The 15,525-nt window shown below is 44.1% G+C and overlaps 1 protein-coding gene across 15 annotated transcripts in view; it reads left to right on the forward strand.

The window, feature by feature from the left end:
* Positions 1 to 15,525, forward strand: part of LOC125018707 (girdin-like) — a 58,806-nt gene that overhangs the window by 33,785 nt on the left and 9,496 nt on the right. For 13 of the 15 annotated variants that reach the window (XM_047602793.1, XM_047602809.1, XM_047602796.1 and 10 more), the window contains exons 9-30: positions 2,934 to 3,015; positions 3,469 to 3,627; positions 4,001 to 4,147; positions 4,248 to 4,392; positions 4,946 to 5,124; positions 5,980 to 6,117; positions 8,277 to 8,460; positions 8,583 to 8,713; positions 8,884 to 9,177; positions 9,453 to 9,635; positions 9,791 to 10,069; positions 10,241 to 10,365; positions 10,687 to 10,825; positions 11,379 to 11,555; positions 11,653 to 11,814; positions 13,217 to 13,494; positions 13,628 to 13,771; positions 13,851 to 14,037; positions 14,145 to 14,290; positions 14,394 to 14,486; positions 14,716 to 14,912; positions 15,146 to 15,193. In XM_047602793.1, coding sequence (XP_047458749.1) covers positions 2,934 to 3,015; positions 3,469 to 3,627; positions 4,001 to 4,147; positions 4,248 to 4,392; positions 4,946 to 5,124; positions 5,980 to 6,117; positions 8,277 to 8,460; positions 8,583 to 8,713; positions 8,884 to 9,177; positions 9,453 to 9,635; positions 9,791 to 10,069; positions 10,241 to 10,365; positions 10,687 to 10,825; positions 11,379 to 11,555; positions 11,653 to 11,814; positions 13,217 to 13,494; positions 13,628 to 13,771; positions 13,851 to 14,037; positions 14,145 to 14,290; positions 14,394 to 14,486; positions 14,716 to 14,912; positions 15,146 to 15,193 — 3,617 coding nt within the window. The remainder of the gene's footprint in view (positions 1 to 2,933; positions 3,016 to 3,468; positions 3,628 to 4,000; positions 4,148 to 4,247; positions 4,393 to 4,945; positions 5,125 to 5,979; positions 6,118 to 8,276; positions 8,461 to 8,582; positions 8,714 to 8,883; positions 9,178 to 9,452; positions 9,636 to 9,790; positions 10,070 to 10,240; positions 10,366 to 10,686; positions 10,826 to 11,378; positions 11,556 to 11,652; positions 11,815 to 13,216; positions 13,495 to 13,627; positions 13,772 to 13,850; positions 14,038 to 14,144; positions 14,291 to 14,393; positions 14,487 to 14,715; positions 14,913 to 15,145; positions 15,194 to 15,525) is intronic. The other 2 variants (XM_047602798.1, XM_047602806.1) reach the window with 1 other exon arrangement.

Here is a 15,525-nt window from a genome sequence, read left to right on the forward strand (position 1 = left end):
CCCTATGAATAATAGAGCTTCCTTTTAAAGTACTGTACTCTCTAGCCAGACAAAGGCCTAATGGCCAAAAGAGATCAGCTAGCAGAGAAGGAGGACCTTCTGACATTTGCGCTTTTCACTTCGAGGGGAAGTATTTCGGTGTTTCACTAACGCTGAGTCTGGTTTAACAGACTGGCTGGCGTCTCTGAGTTGATGCCGAATGCTTGGACAGGAATCGTTTTAGTCTAAGGACAGTATGTTTTGTATCCTTGAGAGTGTAAATTGCAACAATTTGGACAACATGGACTTTCTACTTCATGTGAATAGTTTGCACACTTGATGTGATGTCCAAACTGGAAGATTTCTTCATAAATAAACAGTGTAACAAGTGGGAAACAGGGTTGTTAATGCAGTTTATTGCTGACTTCAGTGGAACCATTTGTAAACCTTGAAAAGCTCGTCAGAATTGGGGAAAATATTTATTTCAGTAGCACATTCTCATGATGGAGAAAAAGGCAATTGGTTGTTTTTTTGCCTCGCAGAATGCTTCTTAATTCAGTCCCAGTATTTAGCAGGACATAAAATGTTTTGTCTCCTTTGTCAAAACAGTTGTCTGTGTGAGGGCCAACTGAAAGCTTAAATTATGGTTCCTTAACAATCGGCTGTAGCTCAGAAAGGAGTGCAGGTCATCCCCCTGTATGGTCACATGAAAAGAGTGAAAAGCATCTCATCTTGAGTGACCCCAAACACATTCATTAAGGGCCTTGTGTTAGAGACATTAATCACTGCAGACGTCTCCCTTACACTTCCTTGACCTACTTTATGACAATTTCTCTACTAGACCCAATTAACGATATTGAACAGCTACTGGTTGTTTGGTTGCTTTGGTGTTGTTTACTTGTTGCTGTGGCGACTCATACAAATGTGTTGTCATGTGAAAGGCCAGACGAGGCACAAAAAAGACTTTTTAAGTTCATGCTGATGGGGTCACATGACTGCTGTTTCTTCTCTGAGGCAGAGGACGAGTGTGTCTGTGGGTTTGTGCACACACACAGATTCTGCCTCTGCATACAGATGTGGATGTGTGTGTGTGTTTGAAGGAGAGGAGGTCAGAGCCTGGGGGGAGGGTTCAGTGTTCCCACAGTGGTGTGTGTGTGTGTTAATGTTTGTGTTAAAGCCACTGCAGTGTGGCTGCTTTTCCTCCCCCCTTTTGAAGCTCAGACACACTGAGTTTATTCCTGTGAAACACGTCAGGGTCACATTTACCACATTTGTTCTTCTTATAGCTTAAAGGCTTTAAAGAAGATGTATTAAAGTTATTCTCTTGCAAAGCAACAACTCAAAAAAGTTTGGACACAACTTGTCATTCAGTTCGATGAGAAAGCGTACATATAGACCTGCCTTGAATCTTGAAGTAAAAAAATGATTTGTTAGTTAAGTTCTTGGGATGTGACATACCTAAAACTTAATTTCAGCGGTTGAATACTTATTGAACATCTGTAGATTATTGAATATTACACTTTTGAAGAAATATGTATTAGAATCAATGTTAAATCTAATTAACATCCGTAAGGTTGATTTTCTCTTCTTGTGTTGTAACATGAGCCGCACAACTTGATACACAAAAACCTGAGTCAGAATTATTAAAAACTATTATTAAAAGTACTTTTTGTTTGTGGGACAAATAAGGAGTAAAGGTTGTTTTTGTTTTCTTGGATTCCTAAATATAGCAGTGCTCACGAGTGTCTGTGCCTGCTTGTGCATATGCGATGCGTGCTGAACCATTAACATAAGTAGCAGAGCCAGCTGCATCCACAACACGAGCCCAAACCTAATCTGACATGCTGGGGTTGACAGGTGTTTATGATTTGGGAGAAGGGGGTGGCAGGGGGACACAGAGAGGCAGCGATAGGTGGGGTGGGGTGAAGGAACATCCTGAGAGAAAGCAAGAAAAGGCGGCAGGAACAGAAGGATGCCTTTCCTTATTGAGACGTGTCCCCATGCATCCAGAGAGCTATAATCAAATGGGCCATCAGATGTTCATGCAAACACATGCACACTCGGAGCAGCATCTCAGGAATGCAGTTGTTTTCCTTCAAAGCAGCGTGACACATTCCCCCTCTGTGGAAGGAGCCCTGGAGTATGTGCACACACAGAGACACTCGCGCATGCAGCAAATGTCAAGCTGCCCTATTTCACTGTCACTTCTGGAAATGATGCATTATAGTGTAGGAGAGTAGACAGGATGACCCGACTGCTAAAGGTGAAAGAATAATAAATACAATTCTGGTGTTTCCTACACTTTCACAGACGGACAGAAACGCTTTTGTCCCTCTGTTGTAGTTGTTTTGTTGGAGTAAAAGAAGATGAGGGGTTTGAGCCTCGGGGGGAAAATTTGCATATTCACAGTCTTTTTTTATGCGTTTGTGATTGTTTTCTCTTGAGTGCCCTCCCAAGTTCAGCAGACTGTGGTTGCTTTTTAGAACAAGACACAGAAAAGGCATTGTTTCCCGATCATCATAGCCCATACGCGACAGACACGGCAAACAGTTTTTACTTTAAAAACTGGATTAATAGGTTGGAGCTGGAGATTTGCTTCTGTCCCAACAACAAAGTATACTTGAAGCTTACACAACAAAACCCATAGATATTAAAATTAAACTTTAAAAGACTGCCGAAGATCAGTCACTGAAAGTTGAGGAAAACATTTGTGGTAAAGCACAGCAAACAGGTTCCCTCCATTAAATGATTTCGCTAAAAGCTTTGAAACGGAAACAGCCCTAAAGGAGCGTCCTTGTTAATTGTCTGATGTTCACACTTGCATGCACACTTTAAAAAAACTCAAATTTGTGTAGAGCTTCATCTTAACCATACTAGCGTTTTTTGTTGCTTTAAAACATGCTGCCAATCCTCTAGCCTTTTCTCCTCCTAACCCTCATTTTCTTTTTTTATAGAGAGGAGAAGAGTGAGCAGCTTTTGGACACCAGGCAGGAGCTTGAGAACATGGAAGTAGAGCTAAAGAGACTTCAGCAAGAGGTAACGTCACAGGTCACATCAGCCCTCGTGCACAAAACGCTCATGACTTCATCGCCACCTGCCCCTCCCTCCACTTTCTAAGTACTTTGTTTCTGCAGTGCTGTAGGGATGTAATCAGCTAGCCTGTGACTTAGCTCATTAGAGGCTATTAGAGCTATTTTTAATCCAGTAGCAGCCTCACATGGCTTTTGATTCGGAGGGGACAGATAAACGGCTGTAAACAAGGTGGATGAGTTTAGGGCGTGGAGGCAGCATGTGTTAGAGAGTGTTTGTGATATTTGATTGTGTGCAGTGTTTGCGCTGTCCTTCACATAACACACAAGACTTTGGCTGGTAGTGCCACTTAACTCTGTTCTTTGATTGATGATTTTATATCTGTTCACCTCGTTTAAAATAATTTGCTTTTGCTAATCCGAAAACTAATGCTTCTTATTTGTCTGTGACCACCCGCAGAGCTACCAGCTGCTGTCTGACGCTCGGTCGGCTCGGGCCTATCGCGACGAGCTAGACGCGCTCAGGGAGAAGGCGATACGCGTCGACAAGCTGGAGAGCGAGCTGAGCCGATATAAGGAGAGACTTCACGACATTGAGTTTTACAAGGCCAGAGTCGAGGTACGCAGACGCAAAATCAAACGCCATCTCCAAGCCAGGTTTTTAGTGATGACAGCTTTTACTGGACCAGTACCAGAGGTCCAACTCTTCCTTCTACTTTCTAAATCTCAATGTGGAGCGCAAGTATTTACATTAACTGTAAATACAGACATTTTCTATAAAAACTTACAGAACAACATACGATAAAAAGCTGAAGCAAGTTCTTTTGATGCTTGGAAAACACATAGTTGAATGAAAGCTGAGACAGTAAACATATGGGGTATGACTACTGTGATTCTAACAGTAGAAGTGTGTGTACCAGTAATAGAATACTACCGTACCATACTATGTTTTGTTGTTTAACTTGGACCCTCGATGTGTTGTGATTCTGCAGGAGCTGAAGGAGGACAATCAGATTCTGCTGGAGACGAAGACTATGCTGGAGGAGCAGCTGGATGCTACCAGGACCCGGTCTGACAAACTGCACCACCTGGAGAAAGAGAATCTGCAGCTGAAATCTAAGATTCACGACCTGGAGATGGTGAGATGGTGGATTTGTTGATCAGCGTTTTTTTGTGTTGCTGCAGATGGAGCTGAAGCATTAAAGCAAACATATCCTCCAAAATTTCTGTTGCCTCCAGGAGCGTGACATGGACCGTAAGCGAATGGAGGAGCTGCTGGAGGAGAACCTTGTGCTTGAGATGGCACAGAAACAGAGCATGGACGAGTCCCTGCACCTGGGCTGGGAGCTGGAGCAGCTGTCCAAGACACCAGAGCTGGCTGAAGGTACGAGGACCAGCCTATGATATGGTGGTTAGTTAAATTCTCGTGCACCTGTCGGTCACCAGAGTTGACCTGGTTGCAAGCTACAGAAGGCCGACAGATTACTCTCTGGTCATTGACTCTTGATCCTCCTCCATCTCTGTGACCCTTCTGCATATGCCAGCCTCCACTGGGTTTTCTTTCCACTTGGTTAAGACCTGTAATTAATATTCAGTGGCTCCTGGAAGATAAGCTGAGGGTTTGGATTATAAGAGGTGTTAAGAGGTTTAAGCAGCCAGGGATCTGGATAAAGACTTTGTGTGGGGGTTTGTTTGTTAAAATGGCACTTTAAAGGCTTTAGGACCAGTGACGTTACACCATAGGGCTTTATATTAATTAACGTCTGAGCGATTTATTCTAATCTCAGTTGTTATCGTCATTTTTACAGCGATTGGTGTCTCTTAATGTCCTCCGTTGGCTTAACGTTCAGCACCAAGGAGCTAAGCAGCATTTTAATATTTTGTATTTGCCAAAGTGTCGTTGTGCCACCAACCTGTTTCTGCTGTCGTTGTCTCAGCCCCTCAGAAGTCTCTGGGCGAGGAGGTGAATGAGCTGACCTCAAGCCGCCTGCTGAAGCTGGAGAAGGACAACCAGACTCTGCTGAAGACGGTGGAGGAGCTGAGAGGAGCAGCCAGTCAGGACACCCTGGCGAAACTGAGCAAAGTCAATCAAGAGAACCAGAAGCTCACTGAGAAAGTAAGCGATGCACTCTTGGATTTTCTTATCCCATATCTATATACTATATCCAGGAAATGCAAGAAATTGGTATATTACCATTGGTAATATATTATTACAGTATTTAAAATAATATTTGACTGAAATAAAGTATTTTAATAGTATCCTAGTGTCGCTTCGTAGTGCTGCATCTGTTTCAAGATTATTTTTCTGCCCCTCCACAGTGTTTCCACCTCGATTAGCATATTGCACCAGCACTCCTCCATAATATATTACCCTGACACTTGGCTCTAGACCTTTTCACACAGGGACAATAAGAAATAAAGAGACAGAAAGAGGGAGAAAGTAAAGAGAGGGTGGATAGGAGGATGAAAGCAAAGCTGTAAATCCCAGCCGCCCGCATTGCCTTTTCTTTTCCTGTCTTTGACACTCGAGCGCCCCTTGCTAAGAGAAGTCTCTGTTATTTTCAGAAACATAAGCCTCTCTCTGTGCCCTCCGAGTAAAAAGAATGAAACAGTGTTCATCTCCCACAAAGAGTAAATCCAGAGTAAAAATATTATTTCTGGGCAACTTGAGGTCTAGAGGCAAAGCACATTAAGACGTGAATGCAGGAAAAGCCTCATTTAAAGTGTGTGTGAGCTCAGATTGTGTCCTGTAAGTTGTGACAGAACGAAGTGATGTACGTTTGTATTATGGATTCATTTCTGATGCCGCTTATTTGTGACTGAAAATTGCGCCGTGATCCGTCGCTGAAGGAGAAAAGCACCCCTAGCTAGACACACTGACAGCCATCAGAGCTCCTGGCGTTTTTTTAAACGATAAACTCATGAACACAATCAGACTTTTTAAAAATTTCACTTCAATCTTCGTTTACAGCTGGAGCAGCTGCAGGCTGAACTCACGGCAGACAGGGAGTCGCTCTGCTGCTCGGAGTCGCTCAGTACTGATCTGATGAAGGAGAAGGCTTTACTGGAGAAGACCCTGGAAACACTCAGAGAAAACTCAGAGAGACAGGTAAACACACACATGCTCTCAACAACAACTTAATTTGAATAGCAAACCAGTCACGATTTCATATAACTGTTAATTATTCTTCTTATTTTTACAATCTGTCAAAATGGAAAATGTATAGCACAGTGTACCTGCAAAACTATTCTGGTCCATCTTAACTGTTGTCATGGACGCTAAATAAAATGACCCACTATGATATGTGTTTACATACCTCAAAACTTCAATCAAAATAGAACTTTTTTGACATGTGCAAAGTGGTCGTGCGCTCTGTGGAGCATCAGATCAGTTAGATATGTAACCATAGACCACAATGGAGTGAGATGGACCGGTGACACTGATGAAATCATTTCCACCTTTGTTCATCTAAATGCTTGTTTGAACAACCCGTTTTTTTGCTGCTTCCGTGCTTTTGTTGCATCACCCACTGTGCAGACGTGCAGAAATCTATTTATTCCAGCCAGAGAGAAATGATCAGATCACATTTTTATCTACATTGTTATTGGTCACTAATACACTATATTGCCAAAAGTATACACTCACCCATCCAAATAAATGAATTTAGGTGTTCACTACCATGGCCATAGGTGTATAAAATCCAGCTCTTAGGCATGCAGACTGCTTCTACAAACATGCGTGAAAGAATGGGTGTCAGGAGCTCAGTGAATTCCAGTGTGGTACAGTATGTAACCTGAGCAACAAGTCCAGTTGTGAGAAGTCCTTGTTACTAAATAATCCACAATCAACTGTCAGTGGTTTCATAACAAAGTGGAAGCGATTAGGAGTGACAGCAACTCGGCCACAAAGTGTCAGGCCACATAAAACTACTCTCTGCAGACCTCCCAACTTCACGTGGCCTTCAGATTAGCTCAAGAACAGTGTGTAGAGAGCTTCATGGAATGGGTTTCCAATGGGCGAGCAGCCGCGGTGAAGGGGGGAATTGTGTTGGCTTGTTTTTAAAGAGCTGGGCCTGGCCCCTTAGTTCCAGTGAAAGGAACTCTGAATGCTTCAGCATACCAAGAGATTTTGGAAAATTCCATTCTCCAACTTTGTGGGAACAGTTTCCCGTTCCAACATGACTGTGCACAAGTGCACAAAGCAAGGTCCATAAAGACAAGGATGAAGAAGAACTTGACTGGTCTGCACCTCAACCCCATAAAACACCTTTGGGATGAATTAGATAAAGACTGTGAGTCAGGACTTCTCGTCTAACACTAGTGTCTGACCTCACAAATGTACTTCTGGAATAATGGTAAAAAATTCCCATAGACACACTCACCAAGGATGGACCAACGTCATATTAAACCCTATGGATTAAGAATGTCATTTACATTCATATGTGTGTAAAGGCAGGTAAGCAAATACTTTTGGCAATATAGTGTATTTGTCAGATTTTTTCTGATGCATTGATTGGGTTATTATTCTCATTATTAATTAAATACTAGCATCAGTGTAAATGTAGCAAGTGTGTTTGAGATGGGACAATGCTACCTAATGTGCTACAGTAACTGACTTTTTTAAAATTAAGACTTGAGGAAGCACACAAAAAAATAACATAACTAAGCTGTGTAATTTACTGAAGGCTAGACTGACATTTCTTGAAAGCATTTTATGTACTCAACAAGAAAACTAATCAGTGGAGCGACCTCTAATGTTTTATTGACTGCACAGATTCCTGGCACTCTGTGGCCCAGATCCAGTGGCTTTCTGTTTGTCTGGAGGGACTGTGTAGCTGTTAGACCCAAATCTGACACCTTTGATTAGTTTAACCATCTGATTTGTAAAATCCGGCCTTGACGAGCTACACAGACAGAAAACACGACACACTCCACTTGCAGATTACTGCGGGCAACTCTTGAGCGCTTGGTTGTAAACATAATGAGATGAAACTAATGCAGAGCTGTTCTAAAGGATGTTATGTTCAAATGAACTAAAGCTCTGTGCAGTCCTTATAAAGGTTCCTCTGTTTTTTCATGTCATTAGTTCTCTTCCTTGATGTCTTTTGAATTTTTATGGGTCTTCCGCAGAAATGTATACTTAGGCTAAATAAGACTAAATGGAAATCTTCTGCGGCTCATTCATCACTTAATGGAGCTAAATGAACACATGTGATCACTTAGAATTAACCCTTGGTTGCCATTTAAACTCCGATGTCTGCTCTCCAGATGAAGGGTCTGGAACAGGAGAACAAGCACCTGGGCCAGACGGTGTCTTCCCTTCGTCAGCGCTGCCAGGTGGGCGCCGAGGCCCGGGTCAAGGATGTGGAGAAAGAAAATCGCATTCTCCATGAGTCCATCTGTGAGACAACGGCCAAACTGAACAAGATGGAGTTTGAGAGGAAGCAGCTACGTGAGTGTCATTTAGTCCTTTTTGTGATCACTGCACTCACTCCATATGTGCTCTTCCTTGTCTGAACTCAGGTTCTGGTTGTTTTTAAAAGTCTGTCTCTTTTTTATTTTTTATTAATGAAGGTAAAGAACTTGAAATTACGAAGGAGAGAGGTGAGAGAGCAGAGGAGCTGGAGATCCAGATGCGGAAGCTGGAAAGAGACAACGAGAGCCTGCAGAAGAGAATTGCCAGTCTTGGTATCACGTGTGAAAAGGTCCGACTCACATTTATTGACATGTCACTGTCTCTGTATGTTGAGCCCCCCTCATTGTTTAATTCCATTAACCTGCTACCAGATGAAATGAGTAATATTCTCCAAGTTCTCCAAATCATTAACTAAAATGAGACTTCAGATGTTCATTGTCACTTATTGTGTGTGTGTAGGTGTCTTCTTTGGAGAAGGAGAACTGTGACCTGGAGGAAGAAGGCCGCCGTCTGAAGAAAAAACTGGATGCTCTGAAGAACATGGCCTTCCAGCTGGAGGCTCTCGAAAAGGAGAACTCCCAGCTGGAGCACGAAAACCTGGAGCTTCGGCGCTCGGCCGAGAGTCTCCGGTTGGCGGGGGCGAAGGCCGCCCAGCTGGAGGCTGAAAACCGGGAGCTGGAGAGTGAGAGGAGCCAGCTGAAGAGAAGCCTGGAGCTGCTCAAAGCCTCGTCTAAGAAGACAGAGAGATTAGAGGTAACACAAGACATACAGCCGGTACTACTACACACCAGCAAGACTTTTTATTGGAGAGATAAAAGCAGATTTATGTTGTATTTTATCAGCTCCAGGGGTGCTTGAACAGGGATTACCTGTCTTTGTAAATGATTGTGTTCTACAAGTCTTATCGCCACAAAATATTTTCCAGGTGAAGGGTTTTAACAGGTGATCTGGTGTAAAATGGCACCAGGGACCGAGACAACTAGGCCATGGACAATTTTAATTTCCTAATCTGGATATTGTTCTCCCAGGTGAGCTACCAGGGCCTAGATACAGAGAACCAGCGGCTGCAGAAGGCTTTAGAGAACAGCAGCAAGAAGATCCAGCAGCTGGAGGTAGAGCTACAGGAGGTGGAGACTGAGAACCAAAACCTCCAACGTAACCTGGAGGAGCTCAAGATCTCCAGCAAACGCCTGGAGCAGCTGGAGCAGGAGGTAGGAAGCAGCTAGAATGCAACTAATAGGACAACTGTCAGTGTTTTAGTGACAGTTTCTGGTGCTTTATTTGGAATGGGCTGGTTGGTTCTGACTGTCACTGTAAGTCATACGTTTATATACATTTTGACTAAAAAAAATCATTATTAATCCAGAACAAGACTCTGGAGCAGGAAACCTCACAACTGGAGAAGGACAAGAAGCTACTGGAGAAGGAGAACAAGCGGCTGAGGCAGCAGGCAGAGATCCGCGACTCCAAGCTGGATGACAGCAACCAGAGGATCACCGCCTTGGAGAAGGAGAATCGGACCATGGGCAAGGAGATGATCTTCTTCAGGGACTCCTGCACGAGAGTCAAAGACCTGGAGAGAGAGAACAAGGAGCTGGTTAAACAATCCTCCATGGATAAGAAGACGCTGATTACACTCAGAGAGGTAAGACATCTGCAGATAATACTCCCAATAGTTCATGATGTTCAAAATCCCAAAATACATCGGAAAGAACTTTAGTACATACAATTCTTCTTCTTTGCTGTGATGCTAAAAGTTAAATGAATTATAATTGATGTTCCGTGGAATTCAAATAGATGTTGCTGTGTGTTTTAGGAGCTTGTGAGTGAGAAGCTGCGGACTCAGCAGATGAACAATGATCTAGAGAAACTGACTCATGAGTTGGAGAAGATTGGACTGAACAAAGAGAGGCTCCTGCACGATGAGAGCTCAGACGACAGGTACACACAAAAACATACACCAGCAAGATCTGCTGCTCTGCTTTGGCTCTTAAAAGTGTTTCAACAGGAAAACTCGAACATGAACTAATAAGTCAGTCATCTTGGGATCAGAATCATTAAAAGTGATTAACTCAGTGGGGACCCCACATAATTCAGGTCTCTGGCCTGTTTTATATTAGATTCTTGTGTGGAGTGTGTGGGAGATTTCTGAGCAGGTACCTTCTTACCTGCTACACTGTTCCTTTGATTTTAATCAAACTCGTTACTAGACACAAAAATATACACACAAACACACATAGCTAACTGAGTCTGCATTGTTAGGTTTAAGCTCCTTGAAACCAAACTGGAGTCGACTCTGAAATCATCTTTGGAGATTAAAGAGGAGAAGATTGCCGCACTTGAAGCCAGACTTCAGGAGTCCTCAAACCTCAACCAGCAACTTCGTCAGGAGCTGAAGACGGTCAGTAACCAGCAGAAATCTTCACGTTCATAACAAATACACAAGTGCATCAATACAAATGTACAGTAATGTTGGTTATGTTGCATGGACAGGTGTAAATAATGTAAAAACACACAAAGACGCTGACCTTCAAGGAAGCCAAAACACCAGCGCGCCAGTTCATTCACTTTAGAACAGTGTGTCCTGAAATCTTTATTCTGCAATTCAAAACACTAGAAACACTGAAAAAACAGAGGGCTTCTCAAGGCTGATACATAATTTATTCGTCCGCCTCCTCCACTTCTATCGTCGGTTTATCTATTCATGAGGCTGCAACAGCCTGAAAGAGGTGGAGTGGAATCTGGAGTCTGCTTTGCTTTAGGGGGTGGTTCTGTTTTGAACTTACTGACGCAAACGGATCCAAAAAAACTGAGACATAACCTATTGGTTAGAGTCTCATCAGACTATATTTTAAAGTCATCTTGAATTTATACATAAAGTGTTGGAGTTGACGTGTAGATGGAGCAGTAAAGGTATTTTATTGCTTCGTCATACTCCGTCATGCTCTTCCCAGGTGAAGAAAAACTATGAGGCGCTGCGTCAGAGAGAGGAAGAGGAGAGGATGGTGCAGAGCTCTCCACCTAGAGGAGGGGAGGACCCTCAGACTGTCAGGAAATGGGAGAAAGAGAGCCATGAAGCCACCAGGGAGCTGCTGAAAGTCAAAGACAGACTCATTGAGGTGGAGAGAAATGTAAGTTGACGTAATGTCGAGAGTTTGAGGGGACATGTGTGACTTGGCTGCGTGAATATTCAGTGCAAACATCTATTCCGTGTGCGCGTTTTCCCAGAATGCCACGCTGCAGGCTGAGAAGGTGGCCCTGAGGAGTCAGCTCAAACAACTGGAAACTCAAAGCTCCAACCTGCAGGCTCAGATAGTGGCCCTGCAGAGACAGACCGCCTCCTTACAGGAGAACAATACGACGCTGCAGACGCAGAACGCCAAGCTGCAGGTAAACCTCTGAACATCCTGCACACTGCTCGGCAAGCAACACATGACTGCTTCCTTATAGATGTGTACATTACAGATCCAGACAAGACACTAATCAGATTATCAGTACAGTGTAGGATGCAGGTAGCAGACTGACAACTATTGAACACAGATACTAAAGGTTCAAGATTTCCCACACTAACTTTAATATTTTCACTTCAAAGTTCCTTATTACCCCCTTTAAAGAGGGGGTTCTCATTGAAATACTCTATATTTAGAATACATTGCTACATGTTAAGGACTTGTTTGTACAGTTGCCTTGCTAGGCTGCTTAGCCCCCTGCTATGGATTTAGACTTGTCCTCCCTGTTTGGCAGCAATTCAAACCCTTCTTATTGGCGACGGGATTTACACTGACCTTACAGCGGCTTCTAGCTGTTTGTGTTTGCCGCCTTATGTGTAAAGTGGGCTGTGTCAGGGCAAATGTGGGCAGGTGTGTGCGCTGAAGGTGTGTGCGCTGAAGGTGTGTAAGCACCTGTAGATTGTGTGTGGGTGGGTGGGTGTGTGTGTGTGTGTGTCTCACAGTATCACTAAACACACAAGCCATTGACTGTTGAGGGATCTGAGTCAAACAAACCGTTGCGACCATAAGGAAACATGAAAAGGAACAGCTTTCCTGCTGGTGTTCAGTACATGGAGGTGGAATAAAGTGTTAGAGCAGACTGTAGAGAAGCACAGTGCCCCCTATAGACCTAAAGAGCCATAACTTCTGCTTACTTTCCTTAGATATATCTTTAACGTTTTTCAGACCGAGGACCCCTAAACTGACAGAGAGATTACTACATGTGTTCTATTTTAAACTCGGCCTAGTGCTATTTATAAATGTACATTATTATTATTATTATTTTGCATTCATTATTAAGCTATTCAAATAATGCACAGGTTCAAATTTCAGACGTGCAACAGAAGGGTGGCTGTGCAGCTGCCATGAACATACATACCTTTACTTTTACATATAGCTAAATGTAGTAGGTACAGTGAATCACCAAAACATTTTGGCTTCAGTAGTTGGCTGATGGGAATGAGCCACACTGTCAGCTGGGCAGAATATACAGAAGTAATATGCGGCCTTGTGATTGACTCAGCAGCAGTAGGGGCAGGTCTTACTGTATACAGGAGGCTTAGATTGACAGGTCTAGTGTGGCGCTTCTGAACAACTAAAATACGTTGAATTCATGTTAATGTGCATTTAAACAAATTAAATTTTGGGGGGAAAATTAAAAAAATATATATAGAAAAATGTCTAGTCACCCAAAGATTTTGCAGTACCCCTGTTGACTCCCTGTTGAAGACCTATACTTTAGAGGTTTGGTTAAAGGAGGTCAGTGCTCCTGCCTGTTTTCCTGATGTATCCCTCCTCCGTAGGTGGAGAACTCCACCCTGAGTTCGCAGGGTGCGTCCCTCATGGCCCAGAATGCCCAGCTGCAGACCCAGCAGAGCAGTGTGGAGGGAGAGCGTGAGGGAGCCCTGAAAGAGAAAGAGGAGCTGAGGGCCACCTACGAGATGCTCCTCCGCGACCACGAGAAGCTGGCGGCGCTCCACGAGAGGCAGGCCGTTGAGTATGAAGCGCTGATCGGGAAGCACGGCGGCTTGAAGACCTCCCACAAGAGCCTGGAGCAGCAGCACAGGGACTTGGAGGACAAGTGAGACATAGTTTAGGAGCATGAGATGAAGTCTAATTCCATTTCAAGTCTCTCTGACTTTATTCACCTATGTCCTTTGACACTAGCACTGCATGAAACTGTTTGGTCTGATGGTGCAATTCTGTGCGTGCAGGTACAAAGAACTCCTGCAGAGAAAGGGGGAACTGCAGGATCTGGAGAAGAATTTGAAGGAGCAGCAGGAAAAGATGGCACTGGAGAACCAGAGCCACCGAGACATAGCTGACCAGTACAAACTGCTCAAAGAGGAAAACGATAGGTCAGTAGTTATTATTTGAAAAGTGATGCACTCGTATTCTGACTGAAATACTGAGGGAGTCTCTCTGCTGTCTCCCCAGACTCAATAGTACCTATCGTCAGCTGGTGAAGGACAACGAGAATCTCCAGCTGGACCACAAGACCATTAAGAGCCAGCTGAACAATGCAAAGCTGGATCAGACTAAGCTGGAGGCTGAGTTCTCTAAACTGAAGGAGGAGTACCAGCAGCTGGACATCACCTCCACCAAACTCACCAACCAGTGTGAAGTGAGGACCGACTCTTTCTGCTCTTTTAAATTCAGCCAGGGTGTTTTAATCCATCTGTGTTGCGGCCGGTCAAACCCTCAATCGTATTTGTCATGTGTGCGCGTTAGTTGTTGAGCCAGCTGAAAGGAAACTTGGAGGAGGAGAATCGTCACCTGCTGGACCAGATCCAGACTCTGATGCTGCAGAACCGCACACTGCTGGAGCAGACCATGGAGAGCAAAGACCTGTTCCACGTTGAGCAAAGACAATACATGTAAAGCCCCAATTTACAAAAACGAACAAAAACTTAATTTGTGTTTGGTTTAGGTTTTTCTTGCATGTTTTACTGGCTCTTCTATGTTTTGTCCAACGTTTAGAGACAAGCTGAATGAGCTGAGGAGACAGAAGGAGAAGCTGGAGGAGAAGATCATGGACCAGTACAAGTTCTACGACCCTTCACCTCCACGCAGGTAGAAAGCAGCTTTGTGAAAATGGAAGCGGACACCGCAGTAACAGGAAGTCACGCATCAAATATGCATGGCCTGTAGAGCATTAAATAACTGTGTATTGGCACTTTTTTCCCCTCACTGTCAACCGAAGAAAGATTCTAGAGGTTTTAGAGAAAACGGCTATTCCGAAATACACCCAGCCTTCAGCTCGCTTCTTGCAACTGTGTATTGATTTCTACCTCCTTCGCAGACGAGGCAACTGGATCACTCTGAAGATGAAGAAGCTGATCAAGCCGAAGGGCAGGGAGAGGATGCGTTCCCTCACGCTGACTCCGTCTCGCTCTGAGTTTGGAGACGGTTTCCTGACCCTCCCCCAGGACAGCCAGGACAGCTCATCCATCGGCTCCGGCTCCAACTCGCTGGACGACACGCTCACGCGAAAGAGCAGTGAGTACAAGGAAGACACCGCTTTAGATCCAGTTCACTGACCAGAACAATAAAATACAGTTTCATACACAAATGAACACGCAAAATGATGAGTAGGACAAGAAATTCAGAAACACTGTGCTGTTTGATGAATGTGTGGATTGCCTGGTTGGGTGGGTGGGTGGGTGGATGAGTGTGTCTTCCCCCTAACTGCTCCTTTGCTTCTTTATCTCTCTCCCCCTCTCTCTGCGAAGGGAGGAGAGGGCAGCAGGCCCATGCCCAAGTGCAGGGCTCGTCCAATGGTATGCAGCGGATGGGGAGGGTGGGCGGGGCTTATGAGCCGACTGTCACGTCTCTCAGGGCATGTTTTCGTGAGTCCATTGTCCGTGTCACTCAGTTGTCGTAGACGTTACATCTGAGCTGCGCAGTACCACGGGGTTGACTCTCCACCTCTGACCTGGTCAAAAACAATTACACGGGTTTGATGTGTTTGAAAAAACTGGAGGTGCACTTGGTCAAAAGATTGAAATTATGTCTGGGAAACAGCATCGCTATCAGACACTGTATGTAAAGTTAAGGACATTTTAAATGGAAACTGGGCATTTAGAGCCATCGTCACTGCTTTAGGCTGCAT

Source organism: Mugil cephalus, chromosome 13 (assembly GCF_022458985.1).
Source record: "Mugil cephalus isolate CIBA_MC_2020 chromosome 13, CIBA_Mcephalus_1.1, whole genome shotgun sequence".
Classification (NCBI taxonomy): domain Eukaryota; kingdom Metazoa; phylum Chordata; class Actinopteri; order Mugiliformes; family Mugilidae; genus Mugil; species Mugil cephalus.